This window comes from Entelurus aequoreus, linkage group LG12 (genome assembly GCF_033978785.1).
Source record: "Entelurus aequoreus isolate RoL-2023_Sb linkage group LG12, RoL_Eaeq_v1.1, whole genome shotgun sequence".
Classification (NCBI taxonomy): Eukaryota; Metazoa; Chordata; class Actinopteri; order Syngnathiformes; family Syngnathidae; genus Entelurus; species Entelurus aequoreus.
The window spans coordinates 11,264,985-11,278,220 of NC_084742.1; the positions used below are offsets into that span (position 1 = coordinate 11,264,985).

The 13,236-nt window shown below is 39.3% G+C and overlaps 1 protein-coding gene across 1 annotated transcript in view; it reads right to left on the minus strand.

The window, feature by feature from the left end:
- Positions 1-13,236, minus strand: part of pawr (PRKC, apoptosis, WT1, regulator) — a 54,706-nt gene that overhangs the window by 14,256 nt on the left and 27,214 nt on the right. The window contains exon 3 of the mRNA XM_062064692.1: positions 1,541-1,669. Coding sequence (XP_061920676.1) covers positions 1,541-1,669 — 129 coding nt within the window. The remainder of the gene's footprint in view (positions 1-1,540; positions 1,670-13,236) is intronic.

Sequence of the window (13,236 nt, forward strand, 5' to 3'; positions counted from 1 at the left end):
GCTTCTTTGTGTTACCTAAACAGGTTTGGAAGTTCTGGATACTTTTCATAGTACAAAACCCAAAACCAGTGAAGTTGGCACGTTGTGTAATTCGTAAATAAAAACAGAATACAATGATTTGCAAAGTCTTTTCAACTTGTATTCAACTGAATACATTGCAAAGAAATATATTTAACGTTCGAACTGAGAAACTTAATTTGTTTTGCAAATAATTATTAACTTAGAATTTAATGGCAGCAAGACATTGCAAAAAAGTTAGCGCAGGGTCATTTTTACCACTGTGTTACATGGCCTTTCCTTTTAACAACACTCAGTAAACGTTTGGGAACTGAGGAGACCAAATTTTGAAGCTTTTCAGTTGGAATTCTTTCCCATTCTTGCTTGATGTACAGGTTAAGTTGTTCAACAGTCCGGGGTCTCCGTTGTCGTATTTTACGCTTCATAATGCGCCACACATTTTCAATGGGAGACAGGTCTGGAATACAGGCAGGCCAGTTTAGTACCCGCACTCTTACTATGAAGCCATGCTCTTGTAATACGTGCAGAATGTGGCTTGGCATTGTCTTGCTGAAATAAGCAGGGGCGTTCATGAAAAAGACGTTGCTTGGATTGCAACATATGTTGCTCCAAACGCTGTCTCGCCTTATGAGCTTGTCCGGGTACGGACTGTGTCACAGAACCAATTAAACTTGTATCCCTAGGTATTACTATATTGTAATCCTTTTCAAGACAAAATCTAGGAGGAAAGCTCACTGGTGTGAGTGACCAGAAGAAAAGCTCTGTGGAACCGGTTGGCCACCTGTTGGTGTGCATTTTTAGAATCTCTAGACCCCGGAACATTAGAAGACTCATCTTTTTCAAGAATCCTTTCTGTCAAATGTAATATTCAACGCTTACACGTTTAAGACCAAAACCTAAGTCGAAAGGTCACGGACTTGTGAGTGCAATTACAAAAAAAAATTGCTGGGAAAATAAATCATTTGGCGCAACCACCTAAATAAAAGAAAACCCCTCTTACGATTTTTTTTCTACATGTAAAACACTTCCTTGTGGTCTACATAACATGTAATTGTGGTTTGTTTGGTCAAAATATTGCATAGATTATGTTTTACAGACCATCTTCGAGCCACTTTCTGACTTCAGGATGCACCTTTTTCTTATTTACGTGGCTCCACTTTGACCTGCCATCTTTGTTGTACTTTTTATCGCTTCCATAACGAGTTTACTGACAGATTAAGTTCGTACTATATGCTACTTTGTATTAGAAATGGAGGATGACCGCAGGGGATGCATGTGCTTGTACGAGCCAATCTGCCCCTCAACAAGAGGATAGAGAAAAAGAAGAAGCCTTTTCACAACGGCGTCAAATTATGTGATGGCCTCGCCTTAAAAGGAAAGTTCAGAACCGTTACATGATAACAGATCCAAACTGTACCAGGTATAGTATAAATTTTTGGTTTGGTACAATACTTGAGACAGTCGGAAAAAAAATGGTTTACAATGTTCTGGACCTTCTGTAGTGGCCGTGTTCCCTTCTTACCGTGACGAGGCCCGTCGCCGCATCAGCCGTCATGGCTTCATTCTGGAAGGTGTTGGCCAGAACCAGCTGCTCCTCCTCCGCCCTCCCGCCCTTCTCCCCGCCATCGTCATCTTCGAGTTCGTCCAAGCTCTGGCAGGAGATAAAAGAGTAAATGATGACGATGAAAAATAATCACAGCAGCAAAGCAAAAAGTAATTGGGTCGCACTGAAAACGATCATACGAAGAAATGATAACCTCTGGATCTTTAATCATTTGAGACCCTGAACGAGGTACAATTTAGCACAAACAACTTCTAGAACTTTTCCACTCCTGGAACAGCAGGAGGAACATTCTGGCCACACAGATTGTACCTTGAAACACAACAAAATAAAGCGGTACCTAATTTTTTGTATGCTCCACTTTTCACGGTTAGATTTCTGTAGGGCCAAATGTGTACGTAAAAAACTGGTACCTGAGGATATGAATGCCCCAGTTTTCGACTTTTTTCGGGATAAAAGCAGTCTCATGGCTAACTATCATGCTTTAGGTTACAAGACAAATTTGGGTTACGAGCCTCCCTACTGTTAGTTGGATCAGCGCATGTCACAATGTACCTTGTAGGAGCCGACCAAAAAAATCCAGCCTTGCTCGTTAGCATTAGCTTATAATTAGACATTGACATAACTTAGTTTTTCTAGCCATGGGAAAGAAGAAAGTAAGTGTGGGGGACAGTGCTGAAAAGAAGCAGTGGATGATTTTCATTGAATTAAAAAAATAAATCAAAAACATTACAGATACTGTAGCTAGCTCACTACATGAAGCAGTTGCAGCGTTTGAGTTTATTCCGAACATGCATACAATTACAACATGATACATCACATATTTCCAGCTGTTTCATCACAGCACGTCCGAAAAGTAGTAGGAAGAAGCAGAGCTTATTTGATCCTACCCCTTTTCCATTACATAGCAGTTGCTAACACCTTTGTTCACTTCCTGTTCTCAATTTACTCACAATATACTCCATAAGTAATAACATAACACTTTTGTTCACTTCCTGTTCTCAATTTACTCACAATATACTCCATAAGTAATAACATAACACTTTTGTTCACTTCCTGTTCTCAATTTACTCACAATATACTCCATAAGTAATAACATAACACTTTTGTTCACTTCCTGTTCTCAATTTACTCACAATATACTCCATAAGTAATAACATTAAAACATAAATCAATCAATAATAATTAGTGAAGTAAAGTGTATTCTGTGTGGAGTTTGCATTGTCTCCCCGTGACTGCGTGGGTTCCCTCTGGGTACTCCGGCTTCCCCCCACCTCCAAAGACATGCACCTGGGGATATGTTGATTGGCAACACTAAATTGGCCCTAATGTGTGAATGTGAGTGTGAATGTTGTCTGTCTATCTGTGTTGGCCCTGCGATGAGGTGGCGACTTGTCCAGGGTGTACCCCCCCTTACGCCCGAATAATGCAGCTGAGATAGGCTCCAGCACCCCCCACGACCCCGAAAGCGACAAGTGGTAGAAAATGGATGGATGTATGGAAGTTGTATTTCATATGATGAGATAAATAAGATTATCAATGAATTCAGAAGGTTTATCATGGTTCTTCTTCTTTGAACTTTGTAAACACCAAGTTTGAACAGCTTCTTGAATTGGATCATATTAGTACATCGTTTGATTTATTTGCTTAATCCATTCCATAATTTAATTCCACATACTGATATACTAAAGGTCTTAAGTGTTGTACGTACATACATATGTTTAATTAAATTTTTCTCTAAGGTTAAATTTCTTTGTTTTTGTTGAGAAGAATTATTGTACATTCTTGGGTAGCAGGTTATAGTTTTTTTTGTACATGATTTTAGCTGTTAGCAAATTAACTATGTCGTGGAATTTCAATATTTTTGATTCAATAAATAAAGGGTTTAAATGTTCTCTATATGCAACATTATGTATTATTCTAACTGATCTCTTTTGTAACTCGGTTAATGAATGAAGTGTACTTTTGTAATTATATCCCCATATTTCTGCACAATAACTCAGATATGGTAACACTTGCAAGCAGCAGAGAATATGAAGTGATTTTTGGTCCAATGCAATGATTTCAAGTTAATTTTATCATCAATCATTATACCTAGAAATGTGATTTAATTTACCCTTTCAATTTCTATTCTGTCTATTTGTATGTTACAGAATAGCATTATTTTAGTTTTACTGAGGTTTAAGGATAGTCTGTTTTTGTCAAATCATCATTTTAATTTGTTAATTTCTTCTGTAATTTGTATTAGCTTCCGTGTTCTCTCCTGAACAAAACACTGTTGTATCGTCTAGGGTGCTACATAGCAGCGTAGCACTGCTAGTTTGCACCATACTGAAGTAGAATAAGTCGATAACGCAAGAACTTTAAAATAATACTTAAACGGCGGGCATGTATCTATGAAAATAAGGAGAAGCTGCTGATGGTGTGTTTGACGGAGAAGCAGCTTGGATGAGATACTGTAGAAGTTCACACTCCAAAAAAAATGCTAGGGATGTGAATCTTGCAACAACTCACGATTCAATTCTTGGGGGGACTATTCGATTTAGAAATGATTCCCGATCCAACACGATTCTCAATTCATACAGATTCGAGCAATACCGTATTTTTCGGACCATAAGTCGCAGTTTTTTTCAGTTTGGCCGGGGGTGCGACTTATACTCAGGAGCGACTTGTGTGAAATTATTAACACATTACCGTAAAATATAAAATAATATTATTTAGCTCATTCACGTAAGAGACTAGACGTATAAGATTTCATGGGATTTAGCGATTATGAGTGACAGATTGTTTGGTAAGCGTATAGCATGTTCTATATGTTTTAGTTATTTGAATGACTCTTACCAAAATATGTTACGTTAACATACCAGGCACGTTCTCAGTTGGTTATTTATGCGTCATATAACGTACACTTATTCAGCCTGTTGTTCACTATTCTTTATTTATTTTAAATTGCCTTTCAAATGTCTATTCTTGGTGTTGGGTTTTATCAAATAAATCTCCCCAAAAAATGCGACTTATGCTCCAGTGAGACTTATACATGTTTTTTTCCTTCTTTATTATGCATTTTCAGCCGGTGCGACTTATACTCCGGAGCGACTTATAGTCCGAAAAATACGGTACATTATTTAGTATATAGTATTATAATTAAACATTTGAAAAACAGGTTACAGGTCACAAAAACTCCTTGGCTGCTGACTTATAATGTATATGAGTAGGAGAGGTCCTAAAAATGTACTTTAAAAATGTTGAATCGGTTAAGAATCATAAAAAAATTGCGAATCGGATATGAACAATTTTTTCCGACACCCCCAGTAAATGCTGTACATTATTATTACATTACTTCATAAAACTACTAAAGTTGTTTGTATTATATTCTCTTGTATTATTTTTCAATATTCCGAATATAAGTTTGTTTTTCTTTTTAAAAAGGCACAAGTTAAAATTGTGAAGTTACCATATAAATTGATTTTAAATCATTTCAACGGGCAACATTGATTTGTGTTTTGACCTCTCATCTTTCCGGTCTCATGCTGCATAAAAGATGCCCAACTCCACAGACGCTTTTCTGCTAAAAACAGCCCTTGGAGGAATGAAGTCATTTGCAAAGCCTTTACTGCCAAACGCTTTATCAGTGCTCCTTAGGGATAACGCCAGTTCCTTCGCTCTCACAGCCTCTGAACTTGTCTCTCTCTCTTGTTGCTCCTCCATGCTTTCTTCACCAGAGAAGGACACATGCAGTTTGTGCGGCCGCTAACCACTCAGCTATATCTTACATGTGGAATCAGGAAAGTAGACGTTGACTTTGGATCCAAAATGGGAAAAAGAAGGGGAACAAGCGTAACCATAAAAGGGATGTTTTTTCTAATGATGTCATCGGTGTGGTTTTTGGTGGAAGTGCTTCTGTGTATTAAGTTACACAAGTACTTTTTTGTAATTATCCGTGACTTTAGAACTTGAGTGGGAGTCTCAGAGCTTCCTGTTTAGAAAAAGACCATGTATCAGGACCCCACGAGAATGTTTACTTAAAGTTCTGTTGTATTTTCCAAATAAGTCCCACAATAGAGTATTGGACATGTGTTAGCCTTGACACTGGAAGTCACACAGTTGACTGGGAACACGTCGTTTTGTGTTTCTGTAGCTTCAATGCTGATGAGCTGTGTGTGTGGTTTCAAAAAGTGCTATTGTATACGTCAACCATTTTTTTTAGACATTCACTGTAATTCTGCACTTAAGGCCTACTGAAACCCACTACTACCGACCACGCAGTCTGATAGTTTATATATCACTGATGAAATCTTAACATTGCAACACATGCCAATACGGCCGGGTTAGATTAGTAAAGTGCAATTTTAAATTTCCCGCAGAATATCCTGCTGAAAACGTCTCGGTATGATGACGTTTGCGCGTGACGTCACGGATTGTAGCGGACATTTTGCGACACCATTGTGGCCAGCTATTAAGTCGTCTGTTTTCATCGCAAAATTCCACAGTATTCTGGACATCTGTGTTGGTGAATCTTTTGCAATTTGTTTAATGAACAATGGAGATAGCAAAGAAGAAAGCTGTAGGTGGGAAGCGGTGTATTAGCGGCCGGCTGCAGCAACACAAACACGTAGCGGCTACGTCGTAGCCGGTGTTTCATTGTTTACATTCCCGAACGATGACAGTCAAGCTTTACCATTGGCCTGTGGAGAACTGGGAGAACAGAGACTCTTACCAGGAGGGCTTTGAGTTGGATACGCATGCTTGTGGAGATGGGACAACAGAGACTCTTACCAGGAGTACTTTGAGTTGGATACGCAGTACCGTGAGTGCACAGCTGCGGCTTCCAAACATTTGATCGCTTGCCCGTACGTGCGTGCCGCTATGTGCATGTCACGTACGTAACTTTGGGGAAATATATGTGCTTTATGAACTTTGCGGAGGTGAATGGTACTTTGGGCTGTGGGATTGAGTGTGTTGTGCAGGTGTTTGATTTGTATTGGCGGGTTATATGGACGGGAGGGGGGAGGTGTTTGTTATGCGGTATTAATTTGTGGCATATTAAATATAAGCCTGGTTGTGTTGTGGCTAATAGAGTATATATATGTCTTGTGTTTATTTACTGTTTTAGTCATTTCCAGCTGAATGTCAGGTCCCACCTAGGGTTGGGTATCGTTTGAATTCGAACGATTCCGATTCCTTGTTTCGATTCCGATTCCTGACGATTCTCGGTCCCGATTCTTTTAAGAGGCAGGGTCAAAAAAAGTTTTGGATATTTTAAATGAGCTAGCTAACCTACATACAGTCTTTCTGAATGAAATAGTCTGACATTCTCCATCAATTTTAATTCTATTAACTTTTTATGAACTTTACTATAAATTCCTCACAGAGCTGTTTTCAACTAGAATATAAATATCAAATCTATGAACTTGAATATAAATATTATAAATACATTTTCACAGGGGTACACTTTCCTCAAGAGAGCTTTATTTTTGAAAACCTCATGAAAACACATTTACACACACAAGTGTATGATGCTGCAGGTACTTAAACATGTTACCGTGCTCACACTGATGGGCTAACCTGGTGCAGAAAAGCAAATAAACAATAAGAAACAACTTGCAAAACCCAGTCCAGATTAGCAGCAGGTACAGTATAAAATCAGAGACAGTTCTTGTTTAGGAAAATGACCATACCCGCCTTCTCAGGCAGGATGCGTGAGCGTTCTGGACAGATAGTGTCTCCTGCTGTGGAAAATACACGTTCGCTGGATGTGGAAGAAGCTTGAAGGCATAAATAGGAGAAAGCGAGATCTGACAACAGGAGGAGGACGGTCGGCGCAGCGCGTCGAAGACGGGACATGCATATATTTGTACTTCATGAACTCGGAGGTGCTTCATCATGTTCGACGTGCACCCTCCTAAGCACGAAACAGTCCTGTCGCACGTGTTATATTTCGCCGATATTTCATTTTTTTTAGTAAAATAAAGCCACACTTTCAACCGCCAACGACCGCTATCCATGCTTGACTGACTCGCTCAGCTACATAGGCTCGGCTATGCTAACACTCCCTGCGGTGGGCGCTTCTTCGTTGGTGTTCAGCGGCTTCTTCTTCCGGTCGGCGGACTTATTCTTTTTTTCCGGTCGGTGGACTGGGTATCGAAACTAGGAATCGAAATTTAAACTTTTGAACGATTCCGGGAGAATCGGAAAGTTAGTCCCGGTTCCAATCGATACCCAACCCTAGTCCCACCCGCCTCTCGCATCATCTTCCCTATCTGAATCGCTTCCACTGCCCTCTAGTCCTTCACTCCCACTTTCCTCATCCACGAATCTTTCATCCTCGCTCAAATTAATGGGGAAATCGTCGCTTTCTCGGTCCGAATCGCTCTCGCTGCTTGTGGCCATGATTGTAAACAATGTGCAAATGTGAGGAGCTCCACAATCTGTGATGTCACGCTACTTCCGGTACAGGCAAGGCTTTTTTATCAGCGACCAAAAGTTGCAAACTTTATTGTCGATGTTCTCTACTAAATCCTTTCAGCAAAAATATGGCAATATCGCGAAATGATCAAGTATGACACATAGAATGGATCTGCTATCCCCATTTAAATAAGAAAATCTAATTTCAGTAGGCCTTTAATAGATGCCATATATTGCATATCCTCTAAATAGGACTTTCTTTAAGTAAGGATTTCCTTAGTCAAATATGATTTGTTCGATTTTTGTCTTTATTATGTATTGCTGGTATTCAGACAAGTGATTTCTTCTCGGAAGTGAAAACCAGTGGTGGTCAACTAGGCTAAGATGGCTGTTGTACAGCATGCAGCGTGCACACTGAGTACACAAGGGGCCTAGATGTTCCTGCAAAAAGCAGATATGAGAAAAAAAACAACAACTATGTAATGGAATGGATTTCTAAACTTTATTCTATTTTTAAATTGTCGAGTCATAAAGGATTTTTCGTATCGAACTATCATGTGCTCCAGACATCATTCTACATGACAAAACAGATGTAAACTTGGAAAAGCATGGAAGTCTACAACTTCTTTGTGTGTGGCTGGGTCAAGGAAATTAGTATCAAGACTATCCCAGATAAATCATGCATCCTTTTTGCTCAGGTAAGGTTGCATTTCATGATTTAACTGTGTCTACTGCCATGTTTGTTGCCTGCCCTTGGTGTTTTTCCCCATATTATTCAAAATATAACTATAGATCTCAACGTTGTGTATGTGCTGAAACCTTCATTTATAATCGTTGCCTTTGGTAAAAGCTTAACTCTTTTAAGTTTTGCTCAGATTTGATTTATTTTATTTAGACTCACTGAGTTGGCGCTTTACGGAACATTTGTAGCAAATATGTGCTTTAAGAAATGCAAAAAATATCAGGATAATACTTAAATCGGAAACACTAAACGTTTAAAGTATATAAAACAAACTTTTAACAGAGTAAACACTGCAAACCTGTGCATTTGTGCATGGTGCTTTAGTCTTCGTTTTTAATAAAATCTTGCACTCTTCCGCCATTCTTGATTACCTCTCGAGGAACTCTGAAGAAACGTTTATGCTTTTCGCGATTTAAACAATTTGTACAGCCAAAAATAACGCAAGCATAGGGCATTTTTCTTCAAGAAAAGCTAAATGGCACTTCGTGCCCATTGAGAACAGACACTGGTTTGACCACCACGCATATTTAATGAGCCGCACGTGACATCATTTTGAATCCAAATAATACCAGGGCTGGGCGTTATGGCTGAAAACTGTATCACAATATACAGTAAGTGTTTTATAATGGCCGATGTTGATCATTTTTATGATCTATCAAAAATAAGGATCATGAGAAAAAATATTTTGAATGTAAACATTTTAATTGTAACCTTCCTCTGATTATAATCCCCTCAGCTGGACTCAGGAAATGATTCATGGACCTGAAGGTCTCAAAGTACACCAGAACAGACTTACCCCATAATGTCTTGGTGCTCCAAAAGGTCGGAAATGTACTCAAGAGTACAGGGGCGCGGTGAGGGCTGGGACTATTTGGGTTCCTTAGTGATCTTCTTCGACCCTTACAAGGCCGAAATGAGTGCGATTCGGACCTTGTAGATTTGTACTTCGAACAACGGACTAGGGTTGGAGGGAAAATGTCAGAGTACCTTCTAACCCAACTGTGAGTGAGGAAAGTTTCCTGCCTGAGCGAACAGGTGGGAAATTGGGTCTCTAGCAAAGTTATGAGCGACAATGCTAACATTACACTCACATTTTTATTAGCAACAACATGCTAGTTTAGCATATTCGCTGAGAAAGATGAACAAACTTATAGCCCCCCCTTTGTAGCACAGTACAATTGGAAGAGCTTTATTTTATAATGTTTAGTGAAGCCTGGTGGTGGGGGTTTTTCCTTCTTTGGCTTAGAAAGCTGTGACTTCAAAATAGATCGTCTAAGTGCCTCCTACCCCAAAAGTGGAGGGACATATTTGGTGCTCCTAAACATTTATTACTGTTATGACATCGTTAAAAGATCTTATTGGCATAAAAGGTATTATATAAAGTTAGATTAGTCTATGTGTCGGATTGTTGTTGAGGTCTGAAGAGGAGGAGGTGTTCCAGAACATGCATGGAGTGAGCAAAGTGTCCCAAAACAATAACTATTTTGAGACTTTACACCAGCGTTCTTATCACTTGCGGACCACATCTGCTTTCAATAAATCAGACACCGTTCTTGTATTATGTAACATTTTGTTGAACATTCTCATGGAAGCAAGCTTGTCTTGGCCGCAGACTACGTCTCCTTCATCCAGTCTTAATGTCAACACCAAGGAGTCGTTATCGCTTCCAACCGCCAAGCAATAGCGAATGCCACCCTGCAGGAAAAACTGGAATGCACGAGGTAGCGTTTTTCCTTGTCAAGATGCTTTTAACATCCATCCATCCATGGTGTGTCCACCATGCAATCCTTCTCTGAGCCAGCATGGAACCTTTTCTCTGTTTTTGTCCAACATCTAATCTTGTTTTCACTGTCATGTGCACGTCTTCCTTCCTGTCACCACGTTTTCCGCACCATGGGACACACGCACACACACGCACACACAAGTACTTATTTATTATTGTGGGGATTTTTCCCGCAACCTTTCAGGCTCAACGCCAGAAAGGATTTTAACTGAGCTCAAAGTGTCAATCTCCTGCTGCTCTCTAAAGTCCAAGTCCATCTTCTTCTCTGCTTCTTTAAAGCAGGATGTTCATCCGTCCATGGGTATTTTTACCCTCGTTTACTGCGATAAAAGTGGTCTTCTTGTAGTAATAATAGCTTCATCTGCTCCATTAAGCCAGCAAGAACTTTTACAGGAACATTCCCATTTAACCGGGTAAATAAAGTTCCCTGGTTTCCAACGAAAAATAGGTACATTTAGTTTTTCAGGAACTTTTCGGAGTTCCTGCTAGCGAGTTGGGACTTTTGGAAGGTTCCCGGAACCTTATCGGGGGCGAGCTGTGCTGTCGAACGCTGATTGGTTGAACACAGTTGGGGGCGTTCCTAATAACTTATTTTTCGAACACAGGACTTTCATTACAGAATTCTAGACGACTTGTTTATTTCTTAATTGTGTATTTCTATTACAACAAACTTGACAACGAAAAGAAAGAAGATCGGAAGGAACTTTCGACTTACAGGAACTCTTGTGGGGAATCTCTTTGCGCTAAAGAACGCTGATCATCTATCGCTTGCAGTGTTTTTACTCAGCCGTAGTCTTTCAATTATTTGCAGTTTAATGTTGTATTATTATTTTTTACCAACTTAATTTCGATACGTGAATCTACGAGAAGTGGATGGACTTTTTTTAAACGTATTTACTGATTATAAAGCCGGACTCGAAGCAACGACTTCAGCTGCTTACTACGTCATTGGAGAAATGTGAAATAAAGGAGGCAGTACACGAGTGGAACGAAATTAAATGACATCAAATATTAACTATTTTACTTTATTACATGTTGTAAAAGTAGTCAGTGACACTCCATTTGTATAGTTATTAGCCTCAACTCAAGTGAACAGATTACTAATGCTAACAAGCTAACGCTAGAGCCGATATGTTTGTGCTGTCGGCGTGAGATAAACACTGACATATATTATTTATATATTGTTATTTCAGAATCAGAATCAGAATAGTTTTTATTGCCATTGTTTGAGAACGGGTTCACAAACTAGGAAATTTACTTGGTGCAATCGTGCAACATGAAACACATAACACAGAATAGAATAACATGAGCTGTAACTGAGCTATCAGATATTGTTATTGTTCATGTGCCTTATGGCAGAGGGGGAAAAAACTGTTCAGGTGGCGGGAGGTATGGGTCTGGATGGACCGTAGTCTCCTGCCTGAGAGGAGAGGAGAGAATAGTTTGTGTCCAGGTGAGAAGAGCCCACACGCCTCCTGGTCCTGGAGGAGAACAGGTCCTGGAGGGTATGGGAGTTTGCAGCCAATAACCTTCTCTTACAGCTAAAATTGACCATAAGGAACCACCTGACCCTCATGAGTTCATCATTTACTGAGGGAACGACTTTCTGGCTGTTGGACATCGTGGACAAAAGCCTGACTTTTTATGAACAATTCGGTAAAAATTATTATTTATTTTTTTAAAATCATATCGTTTGTGTATTATTGCTTTGTATTTAATTTACTTACTTTTTAGTGAAATAACTATGAGCTAATATTGTCTGTTTATTTACATGACAGTGTAGAAATATACCAAACCACTTCTCCATATGTCATTAGCCTGATTTGTATAAACTACCCTGAACTGTAAAATGCGGTGGAAACACAAACCACACACTTCTACGAAACCTATAGTTCAAGAAACTAGAGCTTCCAGGAACCTAAAGTTCCTGAAATTTGAATGGAAAAGGGCCTATAAGTGGTTATGTTGCTCCCCGGTTAAAATGAACTATGGTGCATTTGCTCTGCTAGTGCTGTTTGTTTGGTCAAGTATGAACGCGAGCATCAGAACTCAGGTGCACACCAAACAAATAGGCGGAAAACTAAGACAGGGAGCAAAAATCATTCCGATTTTTTTAAAATGTGAGAGGAAATGTGTCGTAAAGTGTAAAAAATAAATTTTACAAGTTTTGGCCGAAACGCAAGCTGTTAAATGTAGCCGAATATAAAAAGAACCCCCTTGAGGTTGAGTACCCGAGGTGCATCGCCTGCAGTGGGGGTGTTCAGAAGATGTTCTGAGGTGGAGGACAAAGACAAGAATTACGGTTGCAAAATACAGTACACCGTACAATTTTTATAAGAAATTAAATGTGTATTAGTAGCACATGTTTTTATATTGACAATGAAGTAAATCGCATTATAACCGGTTGAGAAATAAGTAAGTTGGGATTTATTTTCAATACACAACAAATTATATTACATTAATTTAAATGGGAAAGAAGCCACAGCTAAGAAGGCCACAACGCAGGCACTTTGCAGACATTGACTGCTTATATGATTAGCTAGTGACTTTTATTTAAAGCAGGAAGTAGACCCATTGAGATTCAGAATCTCTTTTGCAAAGGGGTCCTGGCCAAAATAGCAGCACAGATGGATTTCACGTACAATAGATATAATGCTAACTACTGACTGTGTCAGCTGTCTTGTAAGCAATCTAAACAAGTCCCTACTATATGCAAGGGTTAGAATC